Here is a 14,265-nt window from a genome sequence, read left to right as displayed (position 1 = left end):
AAGGTTTTTACTTATTAATTAGCAAAACCACTAGTTTAGGTCTGCGTAAACAATAATAGGCATTCAAAGTGTGTTATGGAGTTGTAGGTAGATGGAATCATAGTAAAGTTAATCTTTGGATGGATTATGATGCTTTTATATTAACTCTTCATGGCTGCCTTTTGGGCGGGTTTTCTGTCATTAGTGGGCATTGTTTACATCACAGGATCTAGGCAGTTCTCATCAGTCTGTATCTTGGGCAACCACATGTTATAGTTCTCTTCAAGGCATCACGGCATTTTGTGCTGAGCTTGCCTGTAAGCAAAACAGTTTGTAGACTATGTTCCCAACAAGCATTCAGTGAAGAATGGACAGGGTCTGGGCTGAGCAAGAAGAGAAATTCCAGCTGATCAAAAACAAACAAGGTGAATGTTTTGGAAGATGAGCAGTGTTTCTTAGTCTGAACTTCTGATGTTGATTCTTTTAAAGGGAGTTAAATTAAGTAAAATTTTAGTGTTATCTTCTACCATTGACCCCCATCCAACAACCTAGAATTTGGTTATGTATTGTCCTTTTCTCATCTTTTAAAAATCTTTTTTATTCTGTAATATTTGGCTTTCATGTCAGTTTTGTCATCAACTTGACAACTTCCAAAATTTTTTTGTCCGTATATTTTTTTAAAGACAGTTTGGGGGAATATAAAGATATATGGGTCTGAAAAAACACTGTGAGTGCATTTTTTTAAAAGAATGGCATCTACTTTTTTAACTCAGTGTATTGAAAGTTTAGTCTGATTATAGCAGTTGTTATAAATGAACTCTTAGCAATTCTCAGATTGTAGTTAATCTTTTATTAGGATTTGAATAAAATTTTAAATATAATTATTATGACTGATTTTTATTTTATGAAAATAGTATTCAATTTAGCTCTGATATAAGGTCTATAAAGCAGTGGTCAGCCTCGGTAAGTTGTAAATCTGCCTTTCCATTTAGTTTCATGAATAAAATTTTATTAACTATTGATAATACAACAATAAAATTCTGGGATACAGTTATGTGCAGCTAGATATGTATGGAGATGGGGGCATTAAGGACAGCGAAGCGTTCACTCTGGGAGCTGAACTTAGGAAACTCAGTAAGAGGGAAACATGAGCCGGGTGCCTAGAAGGATAGATTCCTATCACGGTGCATACTTAGACTGTTTAGAAATGATAGTAATAGACAGAGGACTCTGGAATTCAACATTTGATCCTGAAGACTCCTTTTGAGTAATACCTCTAGGTTTACATTGAAGCAGTCTGGGTGTAAAATTCCTTAGTTCTCATAGAAGTTAGTAAATAGTATTTTGTTGTTGTGAGTTGGGGTAGGGAGTGTGGGAATAATGTTTTCATATCTTTTTGAGTGGCTTATAAGATTCTACCTGTATTTGGCATCTTAACATTTTGCCCTTTGTTTTTCACTTTGATTTTTAGATTGCTGGTTTTAGTAAATTGGGCCTCAGTAGTAAGAACATTTAAATTGGGCCTCATTAATTTTGTGTATCTTCGTAAGAGAAAGGAATCAAGGATAGAAAATTCTAATAGGTTAAAACCTGCCTTTCTTTTTAAGACTCTTTTAGATGTGAGTTAGTCAGATTTTAAAAAGAGTTTTCCTATTTTTTTTTCAGAAAAATACCTTAAGTGGGATATTTTTTATTCTTAGGCAGTCTTTTTCTGTTGGAAAGTAGATGCAATAAATAGTATCCTAGGGTGGATTTAGGAATGTCCCTGGGGTTATTAATACAGAAATAAAAAATCCCTAGAGAAAATTAAGAGATGAGAAAAAAGAGAAAAGAGTAAGCATGTTGTTCAAAAAGCAGCAGAGGATGTAGAATTGGATTCTAGTTCATTTTGCCATTTGAGCAAGTTACTTCTGCTGTCAGAGTTTCACTTTCTTCTTAAACTATAAAATTAAGATAGTGGGCCATATAAAATCTCTATGACATCTGTCAGTGATGTAATTCCATGACTTTTCATTAGGAATCAGAATTACAAATGGGAACTTGGCACTAGTAAATGAGTGTAATGAGTTTGATATTATGAATTAACACAGGGCTAGCTGGTCTTATCCAAAAAGAGTGATATTTTCATGGGAAAAAAGAAAATGCTTTAAGATCTGCCAAAGGGAGGGCATAATCTTCTGTGCAGAAATACATCCAGTGCTGTAAGTCTTGGCTAGGAGTAGGCCATGTGAATGGCTAATCGTTATTTTAATCAGATACCTAAAGCTTATTAGAAGTGCACACTTTGAATAAAGTGTCCTTTAAACATGCTATTTTAAATTTATCTTTTAAAACTTCAGAGTATGTTGCATGGCTCAGTACTTATCTTAATGAAGATAAGTACTCTTGTCACTTAGTGATGGTATAAATACTCTGAGTTCTGAACTTCATTGAATTTGCCTAATTTTCTTGTTAGTAGGTTGATCCATTTGAATTTGTTGTCAGTTTAGCTTTCTCCTTTATTTCCTATCCAAGATTTTCTTTTCCAAATACTGTCATAAAACTTTTCTAAGGTATGTGTCCTCCTCATCCCAGATGGCCCTCGTTCTGCAGGCTGGCGGGAACACATGGAACGACGTCGAAGGTTTGAGTTTGATTTTCGAGATCGGGATGATGAACGGGGTTACCGAAGGGTGCGCTCAGGCAGTGGGAGCATAGATGATGACAGGGATAGTTTGCCTGAATGGTGCTTAGAGGATGCCGAAGAAGAAATGGGCACATTCGACTCGTCTGGAGCATTCCTCTCTCTAAAAGTAAGAAATTTATTTTAAATGTTATGACAGTCACTGACCTTATACCAAAGCCAGATATGCAGTTGACCTTTGGTTTTATTTTTTTGCTGCAGAAAGTACAGAAAGAGCCTATTCCAGAAGAGCAGGAGATGGACTTCCGGCCTGTGGAGGAAGGGGAGGAGTGCTCTGACTCTGAGGGTAGCCATAATGAAGAGGCCAAAGAACCTGATAAGACAAATAAGAAAGAGGCAGAGAAAACAGACAGATCAGGAGTTGGTAAGGCCCATTTTTGCCTTTTACCATTTTTTTTTTCATTAAAACCAAACTTTCCTAAGTTCACTTAAGATTACTTCATGTTCCTAGAAGCTAGTGAGGAAACACCCCAAACCTCATCATCATCTGCTAGACCAGGTACTCCTTCAGACCATCAACCTCAGGAAACACCACAGTTTGAGAGGAAAGATGAACCCCAGACTGAGCAAACGGACAAAGCTGAAGAGGAGAGTCGGACGGAAAATAGTGTACCAGCCAAAGTGCCCAGCAGAGCGGACGGTATGTATTTGTGACAGTAGACCAGCTAAAATAGGGTTCTGCTGAGGCCAGTGATCACTGATATGATAGGCTTCTGTTTATGCCTCCTAGAACTGCTTATAGTGGGTGTATTATTAGAATAGGTAATTTTACCAGTAAACCCAGTCAAAAAATGCTTCCCACGTATGTATCCATCCCAGAAAATTCACCAAAACAGAGTTAGAATCTGAAAGGCTGGAGCTCAGGAATATCATTTCCTAGGGCCTTTTGCATAGTCACCCTGGTATCACACTAGCAAATTCAGGTTTGGGATCCTCTGCAATAGTTAGATTCCCATATCAGACAGTTACCTTCTTTTCATGTAATGTCTGGCTGTTTGTGTGCTGTATTTAAGTCAGCAGATGACACACCACAACGCCATTCTTCTAAAAGAAGTAAAAAAAGAGAACATGGATGAATTCATGGAAGTCCAACACCTTTGATAGGGAATAAGCTTAAAACATATCTTTTCCAGTGTTACTGTATTGGTTTAAATTGCTCATACACCTTAGTAGGCTTATTTATTTATTTATTTATTTATTTATTTATTTATTTATTTATTTATTTATTTATTTATTTATTTATTTATTTATTTATTTATTTATTTATTTATTTATTTATTTATTTATTTATTTATTTATTTATTTATTTATTTATTTATTTATTTATTTATTTATTTATTTATTTATTTATTTATTTATTTATTTATTTATTTATTTATTTATTTATTTATTTATTTATTTATTTATTTATTTATTTATTTATTTATTTATTTATTTATTTATTTATTTATTTATTTATTTATTTATTTATTTATTTATTTATTTATTTATTTATTTATTTATTTATTTATTTATTTATTTATTTATTTACGCGCCTCGCTCAGCCAGTGAGCGGGAACTGGTCTGTATGTGGGATCCGAACCCTCGGGCGGGAGCCCTGCAGCGCTTCCCAAGCAGCGCACTATCCAGTGCGCCACCGGGCCGGCCCGATATTATTTATTTTTATGTTTCTTCTTATGCATACTAAAAGATGACTTTGTGATTCCTGATGTTGAAAGGTTAGTTGTTTGATTCACTCAACATAAAAATTCACACCCTTTAACGTGGCCTACAAGACCCTTCATGATCTGACATCTGCCTCCCTCTGTGCACTTTTAGCCGTAGCCTCTTTATCTTCCTAATACTCTACTCACCAGCCTCAAAGCCTTTTACGTCCTGAAATGTGCCCTGTTTTCTCATGTTCATACCTTAGTACATGCTTTTCTCTATGTCTGAAACTCTTCCACTCAAAGACCCCAAACTGGGTTAGGTGCCATCTTGTTTCTTTTTATATTTTTTAATTAAAAAAAGTTCTTTTTTAAAAGATGACCGGTTAGGGGATCTCAACCCTTGGCTTGGTGTTGTCAGCACCATGCTCAGCCAGTGAGCTAACCGGCCATCCCTATATAGGATCCGAACCCGTGGCCTTGGTGTTAGTAGCACCGCACTCTCCTGAGTGAGCCATGGGCCGGCCCTGTGTCGTCTTGTTTCTTAAACAACCAGCGCTATTCCAAATATATAATTAAAATATTGTAAAGATCTGTTTGTTTATTTATTTTTTTCCATTAGACTGATATTTTGAGGGCTTGAACCAAGACTTTCTTTTCAGTTTTTTATGTTTAGAACAAAACTGAGTGAATTCAGCAAGTATTTAAATATCTAAATAGTAGTCACTGTGGGGACCTGTACATCTTGAGACCTATTTGATTTGTGGTAGTTGTTTTTTTAGTTATGACATATGTCAGAATTACTTGTTGTGCATTCTCTTGAACAAACAAGTCTGAGTCCTTATTATAGGAGACTTTAGGATTGACTGCAGACATATTTTTGTTGTTGTTGTTGTTTGTTTGTTTTGGCCTTTGGCCGGTATGGGGATCCTAATCCTTGACCTTGTTGTTATCAACACTGTGCTCTAACCAACTGAGATAACTGACCAGTTCCAGACATACGTATTTTGAGAAAGCTTCATAGATATGAATTACAGGTTGAAACTTCAGATCTGGAGTCTGTACGGGAGATAAAGCATGTGTATGACAGTTATCCAGGGCAAAAAGCAATGATATAAATTCAGTATTGGTAGAGTCTTGGAACATCTCAGGAAACAGTCAATCTTGGAATAATAAGAATTTGGAGGTATGTATAGCTTGGGTGAATTGGAAGAGGGCATTCCAGTACTAGGGAGTAGTGAAAGCAAAAGTGAGGAAGGGGGGACTGATCCAAGAATGGGCAGGAATCAGCTTCTCATTTTTTTTAGATAGCAGATGGGCTGCACTGTGACCTGTTAGACTCCTGAGCAGTCACTACAAAGTAGGCAGTACACCTGTAAAGGGAGCTTGTGGCAGGGGAGATTTCAAAGTAGAAATTTGCAAGACTTAGTCATTAACTGGAAGTCAGGGTAAAAAAGAGGGAATAGTCAAAGATGACTGAGATGCCTGAAAGGATTGGGTTCCCTTCACAGGAAAAGAGTGGAAGTTAGGAGCACATTTGGGAGGGGAGAGACAATTCAGTTTGAAACATTGATTCTGAGGTGTTGATGAGAAGTAGAGATGGCTAGAGAGCAGTGTTGAATGAGGGACTGTAGTTAGATGGGAATAGTTTAGGGCCAGAAAGAGAATGAACATTTAAAAGATTATACACATTTGTTAGGGGTGAGAAGAGAAGTGGAGGAGAATAGAACCTTGAGTAATTCCTATTTTTAGAGGGTAGGTAGAGGAAGAAGAACCAGAAAAAATTCTTCAGAGGCAAAAGTAGAGCTAGGAGAGTAGAGTGCTGGGAAACTAAGCAAGGAGAACATTTTAGCTTAGAATTGGATTGATAATGTGAGATGCTACTGCTAAGGGAGTGGGTAATGAAGACTAGGAAAAGCCTTTGAATTTAACAGCTCTGTGTCACTGCTTATCTTTGAGAGAAGAGCTTAACTGGAGATGTGGGAGTGGAAGTCACATTGTAGCAGGTGTGGGTGGTGAAGTGGAGACAGCATGTCTAAAGTGTCCTTTAAAAAAAGTTTGGCACAGAAAGAGTGAGAGGAACAGGAATTTGGAGAAGCTATCTGTAATTGAACAAATAAGGTTTCAAAGGGGAAACTGCAGTTGTATCTAATTACTTCCATCCCCTTTCCTTCTTAAGAGCCTGCATACTGAGAGGTTAGAAATAGGAATCAAGACAGAAACTTTTTGGCAATTTTTATTCTTTCCTTTTTTTTTTTTTAAAGTGTACATTTATTTATCTTTGTGGCTGGCTAATATGGGGATCCAAACCCATGACCTTGGTGTTATAAGGTTGTGTTCTAACCAACCAACCAACCAGACAGCCACAATTTTAATTCTTATTGAGAGGAACATACTGCATTATACAGGTAGACTCCAAGTGCTTTTTATTATCTTAAAACATGTAATGTTTGAATTATATTAATTATTACTTGAAATAGGTACTTCAAGGTAATTGCAGATATTTTTAATAGGGGTTTTGATGAACTATGACATGTCTTTGAGATTTGGGGTGCTTTGATAACTCTCTTTTATTTGGCAACATGTTTGTTTACAAGAGGTTGACCTATAGCTGTTGGGTAGGTGCTCTAGTGACACAGGTAGGCACTGCAGAAAGACCTTTTAAACCTTGTCTTTTGTCATTCTGTGGAGGTAATTCTGTCATTCTAGGGAGAAGCACCGTACTTCTCTATGACAAGTCGCTTCAGAGTTCATGACAGAGTTCAGTTTCTGTTGGGCCCGTTTAGCAGGTTGCCCAATTGGATAATGTAGAGTTAGACTTCATAAGAGTTTCTGTATTTCAGATGATTTTCGTCTGTCTGAATTTTTTTCCTCTAGAAATGGTTCCTGATGTCCAACAGCCCCTGTCACAGATTCCTTCAGATACAGCCTCTCCTCTTCTCATGCTTCCACCTCCTGTTCCCAATCCTAGTCCTGCCCTCCGGCCAGTTGAAACATCAGTTGTAGGTGCTCCTGGTATGGGCGGTGTTTCCACAGAGCCAGATGATGAAGAGGGTCTCAAACATTTGGAACAGGTAAAAATCATGTAATTCTTTTTGTTTCCTTTCAGACTGCCATACAAATTAGAAAGCGTTAAAAGAATATTCAAATATAAAACTTTTGTGCACTAGATTTTTAAGTACCGGAAAAGTTGTCTGGATATTTAGTATTTGTTTGTTTGAATAATTGTCTTTCAAATCGTTTCATGCTTTTAAGTTTCTGCTATGTGGTAGTCATTATGTCAGGTTTTTTGCTCTTCTGAGATTGCCCTTAGCTGTTTTCTTTTTTCTTTTTGGATGTTAATGGAATGCCAGAAATGGCGAATACAAGCAGCTGTGGATGGTCACTGTGTCTTCAGTATTTTTTGCCCCAAGTGTAACAGGGAAGATAAACTCTCAGGTTATTAACATCATATTCATGTATCTAGATTTTGTAAGATTGTATATACCATTGTTATATGTAAAGTAAATTATAGCTTGCTTTTCTACAAAAGAATTTCTTCTTTCTTTTGGGTGGGATGGTTAGTGGCAGGTAATGTTAAAAAAAGTAAGAAAGGGGTAGTGTCTTAGTGAAACTTGTAAAAAGGTTTTTTTATTTTGTAATTGCATTAATTGAGCCTTTCGTTCTGTTAACATCCCTATTTTTACAGGTTTAGTTTATATAATTTAGAATCGACCAATGGCCTATTAGTTTAAAAAGTACTTGTTTGTTGATTAGAAGCCTGAACTTTGACCCACACCAGTTTGTGTTTCAATCTCAGTTGGTTTGTTTAATAATTTTGAGACCTTGAGCAAGACTTGACATCTTTGAGCCTTAGTTTCCCCCTCTGTAAAATAGGGATAGTACCTATTGCACAGCATTATTGGGAGAATTAAATTATCTGTTGTGTTCCTCACATAGTGTCTTTCACAGATCAAGTGTCCAAAAAAGAGAGGCAATGTTATTACGTGTACAAGTTTTTTTTTTTTAAACTGCTGGCTGGTATGGGGATCTGAACCCTTAGCCTTGGTGTTACAATACCATGCTCTTACCAGCTGAGCTTGCTGGCCAATCTGCATGTACAAGTATTGATTCAGGATTATCTGTTTCCTTAATTTGTTTTTTGTTTTTCTCTTATTAGCAAGCTGAGAAGATGGTGGCTTATCTGCAAGACAGTGCACTAGATGATGAGAGACTGGCATCAAAACTGCAAGAGCACAGAGCTAAAGGAGTATCAGTTCCACTGATGCATGAAGCAATGCAGAAGTGGTATTACAAAGATCCTCAGGGAGAAATTCAAGGTAGGTTGTTCCTTTCTACTTTTAAGTACTGAAGTGTCTGCTAGTACCTCCAGGCTGTCTAAGAATGGGATTTGTTTAATGTTAATTTGCATAATAGTAGAGAAAGAAGTCATCAGGCTTTCTTTAATATGTATGAAGAAATACTTATATACGAGGGGTCTTCAAAAAGTTCACGGAAAGATTTGTGTTATCTTTGAATTCCATTTTTCCACAAACTTTCTGAAGTACCCACGTTTATATATATGAAAGTAATTTATATGTATCTTATATATATATATATAGTACATATGAAAATAATTTCAATACAAGGCAACAAGTCATGACTAATATGACAGGGATATAAGCAAAATGCTTAAGGTTCTCTCAGCTCTGGCATCCCAGCTGGCTGACTAGGTAGGTAAGTTACTCATCTTCTCTGTGCTTCAGTCTCCCTGACCATAAAAAGGTGATGGCAGCAGTATTGAAGGACCTTGAATGTTTTGCTTAAGTGGAGTTGATATAAATGGTAGAGCACTAATAAAAATGTCTGGGAAAAGATAGTCCTATATTACAAATGAATCCCTTAGAAGATTTGTGTGATGCATAAGTTAGATTAGGATGAGGAGAGAATGCTGTAAAGGATGTTTGTTGATTCTTCATTTCTGTTTTTGAAATCTTTCCTTATAATCTGAAATTGGTTGTTGACTGTATTAGTATGAGTTTCATGATAGCATTTTACCCAGTACACCCTGTAAACTGCCTGCAACATATGAACTCCCCTCCTAACTCTCAGTCCTCTTACCCTGCCTTATTCATAGCAGTTATCGTTACCAGGCATTGTATATATTTGTTCATTGTTTACAACATAGTAGACTGAATGTAATGTATATGAGAGCAGGGCTTCGTGTATGTGTTTTGATTTATTTAGTTAGTTAGCCTTAATTAAATTTACTTAATTACAACTTATAATTATAGCTTCATGTGGAGTTGTAAGAAATAATACAGAGAGATTTCATGCCTCCTTTACCCAGTTTCCCCCAGTGGTAATTTCTTGCAAAACTATAGTACAATATCACAACCAGTATGTTGACTGTTACAGTTAAGATGCAGAACATGTCCAGTTTCTTGCAAAACTGTAGTACACTATCACAACCGGTATGTTTACTGATACAGTTAAGATTCAGAACATGTCCATCTCAGCAGGTGTCCCTCATTATGCTCTTTTATAGCGACATGCATTTCCCTTATACCCACACCTCCTTGTTAACCTCTAATCTGTTTTCTCTTTCTGTCTTTTGTCATTTCAAGAATGTCATGTAAATAGAATTATACAGTATGTATCCTTTTGGGATTAGCTTTGTTAACTTAGCATAATTCTCTGGAGATTTATCTGGTTGTTGCATATATAAATAGCTTCTTTTTATTACTCAATAGTATTGTATGATATGAATGTGTCATAGTTTGTTTTACCATTCACACATAGAAGGACGTCTGGGAGGTTCTAGTTATTGGCTATTGTGAATAAAACTGCTATAAACATTCATTGACAGGTTTTTGTATGAACATAAGTCTTTATTCCTTTGGTGTAAATGCCCAGGAGTGCATTTGCTGGGTTATATGGTAGTTGTATGTTTAGTTTTTTTTTTTAAGAGAAACTGCTGAACTGTTTTCCAGAGTGGCTGTATAATTTTATATGCCCATCAGCCATGTATTAGTAATCCAGTTTCTTCACATCCTTACCAGCATTTGTTGTTGTTGCTATATTTTATTTTTTACTTTTTATTTGTTGTTGTTCTCACTTTTTTTTAAACAATGAGACAAACCACATTTGTCTCATTGTGGTTTTTAATTAGCATTTTCCTAATGGCTAATGATGTTGACATCTTTTCATGTGCTTATTGGCCTTCTGATTATCCTCTTCAGTGAGATATTTTTTGTTCCCGTTCTTATTGGATTGTTTGATTTTTTTTTTTTACTTTTTTTTCCCCAAGTTTTTATTGTGTTAAAATACACATAACATAAATTTTACTGTCTTAACCATTTCTAAGTGTACAGTTTCATGGTATGAAATACATTTGTAATGTTGTGCAGCCATCACCACCATTCATCTTCATAACTTTTTGTCCTCCCAAATTGAACTCTGTAACCATTAATCAATAACTTCTCATTTTCTACTCTCCCCAGTCCCTAGCAACCACCATTCGCTTGTCTATATTTATGATTTTTGACTACTCTAAGTATCTCACATAAATGGGATCATACAATATTTATCTTTTTGTTACTGGCTTATTTCACTTAGCATAATGTCCTCAAAGCTTATCCGTGTTGAAGCATGTTTCAGAATTTCCCTTTTTCTTCCCCCTAGTCTGAATAGTATCCTACTGTATATACCACATTTTGGTTATCCAGTTCATCTGTTGATGGACACTTATGTTGTGTCCACGTTTTAGCTATTGCGAATGATATTGCTAAGAACATGGACATACAAATATCTTTTTGAGATCCTTTTTTCAGTTCTTTTGGGTATATCCAGAAGTGAAATTGCTGAATCATATGGTGATTCTATTTTTAATTTTGGGGGGAACCACCCATACTGTTTTCCATACTGTTTTCCACATTGACTGTACCATTTTACATTCTCACCACTGGTGCACAAGGGTTCTAATTTCTCCACATCCATGCTAGCACTTGTTTTTTTTTTTTTTAATAGTAGCCATCCTAATGGGTGTGAGGTGGTATTTTATTGTAGTTTTGATTTGCATTTCCGTAATGATTAGTGATGTTTAGCATCTTTTCATGTGCATATTGACCATTTGTAAGCTTCTTTGGAGAAATGAGTATTATCCAGCATGACTTGTCCTTTGCCCCCCCACCCCCTTTTTTATTGGCCTGTTTTTTTACTCGGGTTTTGTTGTTGTTGTTGAGTTTTAGGAGTTTTCTATATATTCTGGTTATTAATCCCTTGTCAAATATTTGGTTTGCAAATACTTTCTCCCATTCTGTGCATTGCCTTTTTACTCTTCTTTTAATTTTGGGGAAGTCCAATTTGTCTGTTTTTTCTTTTGTTGCCTCTGCCTTGCTTGTCATATTCAAGAAATCACTGCTATATTCAATGTTGTGAAGCTTTTGCCTTGTGTTTTTTTTTTTCCCCGAGAGTTTTATAGTTTAGTTCTTAAACTTAGGTCTTTGATTCATTTTGGATTAATTTTTGTATATGGTTTTAGGTAAGGGTCCAACTTCATCTTTTGCATGTGTATATCCATTTTTCACAGTACCGTCTGTTGAAAATACTGTCCTGTTTCCGTTGAAAGGTCTTGGCACCCTTGTCAAAAATCATTTGATCATATACCTGAGGGTTTATTTCTGGGCCCTCTGTTCTATTTCATTAGTCTATATGTCTGTCTTCATGCCAGTAGCACACTTTTGATAACTATAGCTTTGTAATAAATTGTGAAATTAGTAAGTGTGAGTCCTCCAGGTTTGTTCTTCTTTTGAAAAAAATTTTAAAAAAATATTAATTTACTTATATATTTTAATTGACAAAAATTGTATATATTGTGTACAGTGTGATGTTTTGAAATACATATACATTGTAGAATGGCTAAAGCAAGGTAATTAACATATGTATTACCTCATATAGTTACCAGTTTTGTGGTAAGAATGCTTAAAATCTACTTTCTTAGCCATTTTCAAGAGTACAGTACATGGTTATTAACTGTAGTCAGTGTTGTACAAGAGAACTCTTGTTCTTTTTCAAGATTGGTTTGGCTATTCATGGTCTCTTGATTCCATATGCATTTTAGGATGGGTTTTTCTGTTTCTGCAAAAAGCATCATGGGGATTTTAGTAGGGATTGCATTGAATCTCTTGATTGCTTCGAGTAGTACTGACATCTTAACAACACTAAGTCTATGAATCCATGAACATGGGTGCCTTTCCATTTATTTAGGTGTTTGATTTCTTTCAGTAATGTTTTGTAGTTGTCATTATATAAGACTTTCACATTGTTAGTTAATTCCTAAGTGTTTTATTATGTTTGAAGCTATTGTATATGGACTTGTGTCTGTAATTTCCTTTTCAGATTGTTCATTATTAGTGTATAGAAATGCAACGGATTTTTGTATTTTGACTTTATGTCCTACTATTTTGCTGAATTCATTTATTAGTTCCAGTTGTTTTTAAAATGGAATTTTTAGGGTTTTCCAAATATAAGATTATATTATCTGTGAGTAGAGAGAATTTTACTTCTTCCTTTCTAATTTGGATGCTTTTATTTCTTTTTGTGGCCTAATTACTCTGGCTAGAACTTCCAGTACTGTGTTGAATAGAAGTGGTGAAAGCAGGCATCCTTGCCTTTTCCTTATGTTAGAGGAAAAGCTTTCAGTCTTTCCCCACTGAATATGATATTTGATGTGTGTTTTTCAGATATGGCTGTTGATATATATATGGTTTTTCAGATGTGGCTGTTTCATATATGGTATGTTGAGGTAGTTGCCTTCTGTTTCTAGTTTGTTGGGTATTTTTATTATGAAAAGGTATTGGATTTTGTCAGACACCTTTTTTGCATCAATCGAGATGATCACATGGGCGTTTTTCCCTTATTCTGTTAATGCAGTATATTACATTGATTGGTTTTTTTTTTTTTTTAATGTCAAACCCTCCCTGCAATCCAAGAATAAATCCCACTCGGTCATGGTGTACAGTCCTTTAAATATGCTGCTGGATTCGGTTTGCTAATATTTTGTGGAAGGTTTTTGTATCAATGTTTATAAGGAATATTGGTCTGTAGTAGTTTTTTTTTTTTTTTTTTTTTTTTTTTTTTTTTTTTTTTTTTTTTTTTTTTTTTTTTTTTTTTTTTTTTTTTTTTTTTTTTTTTTTTTTTTTTTTTTTTTTTTTTTTTTTTTTTTTTTTTTTTTTTTTTTTTTTTTTTTTTTTTTTTTGGTGTTTTATTTTCCTTGTAGTGTCTTTGTCTGGCTTTGGTATCAGGGTAAGGCCGATCTCATAGAATGAGTTAGGAAGTATTCCCTCCTCTTCAATTTTTTGGAAACGTTTGCTAGAAGTTGTCAGTGAAGCATTACATTTAAGGCTTTTCTTTCTGGGGAGAGTTTTGATCACTGATCCTGTATACTAGTCCTTTGACAACGGATATGTGGTTTACACATATTTTCTCCCAATCCTTATCTTCTCTTTTCATCCTCTTCACAGAGTCTTTCACAGAGCAAAAAGTTTTAAAGTTTGGTGACACCCAATAGATCTTTTTTTTTCTTTTATGCGTTGTTCTTTTTCTTACCATGTTGAGTTGTCTTCTAATTCATGATCATATGTCTATCAGTTTATTTAGATCTTCTTTGATTTCTTTCATCAGCATTAGTTTTCAACATAGATTCTGTACACATTTTGTTAGATTCATATTTGAGTGTTTCATTTTTCTAATGATTGTAAATGTTATTGTATTTTAAATTTGTGTTTATGTATTCATTGCTAGTATACAGAAATACAGTTGAATTTTCAATGTTTATCTTGTACTATGTGACCTTGTTGAGCTCATTTATTAGTTCAAGGAATTTTTTTATTTTCTGTTTTTTGGGTAGTTTTCTTGAGATTTCATGTAGATAGTCATGTCATTTGCAAATAGGGGCAGTTTTATTTCTCTGTGTGC

The 14,265-nt window shown here is 34.9% G+C and overlaps 1 protein-coding gene across 3 annotated transcripts in view; it reads left to right on the top strand.

The window, feature by feature from the left end:
* GIGYF2 (GRB10 interacting GYF protein 2) overlaps positions 1-14,265 on the top strand; it is a 113,859-nt gene that overhangs the window by 75,293 nt on the left and 24,301 nt on the right. Inside the window, exons 10-14 of one of the 3 annotated variants that reach the window (XM_008579427.1) lie at positions 2,572-2,771; positions 2,864-3,026; positions 3,114-3,302; positions 7,186-7,382; positions 8,468-8,627. In XM_008579427.1, coding sequence (XP_008577649.1) covers positions 2,572-2,771; positions 2,864-3,026; positions 3,114-3,302; positions 7,186-7,382; positions 8,468-8,627 — 909 coding nt within the window. Of the gene's footprint in view, positions 1-2,553; positions 2,772-2,863; positions 3,027-3,113; positions 3,303-7,185; positions 7,383-8,467; positions 8,628-14,265 lie in introns of all 3 variants that reach the window. The other 2 variants (XM_008579425.1, XM_008579426.1) reach the window with 2 other exon arrangements.

The sequence above is a fragment of the Galeopterus variegatus genome, unplaced genomic scaffold (genome assembly GCF_000696425.1).
Source record: "Galeopterus variegatus unplaced genomic scaffold, G_variegatus-3.0.2 Scaffold1883, whole genome shotgun sequence".
NCBI lineage: Eukaryota > Metazoa > Chordata > Mammalia > Dermoptera > Cynocephalidae > Galeopterus > Galeopterus variegatus.
This window is presented reverse-complemented; position numbering and strand designations above follow the sequence as displayed.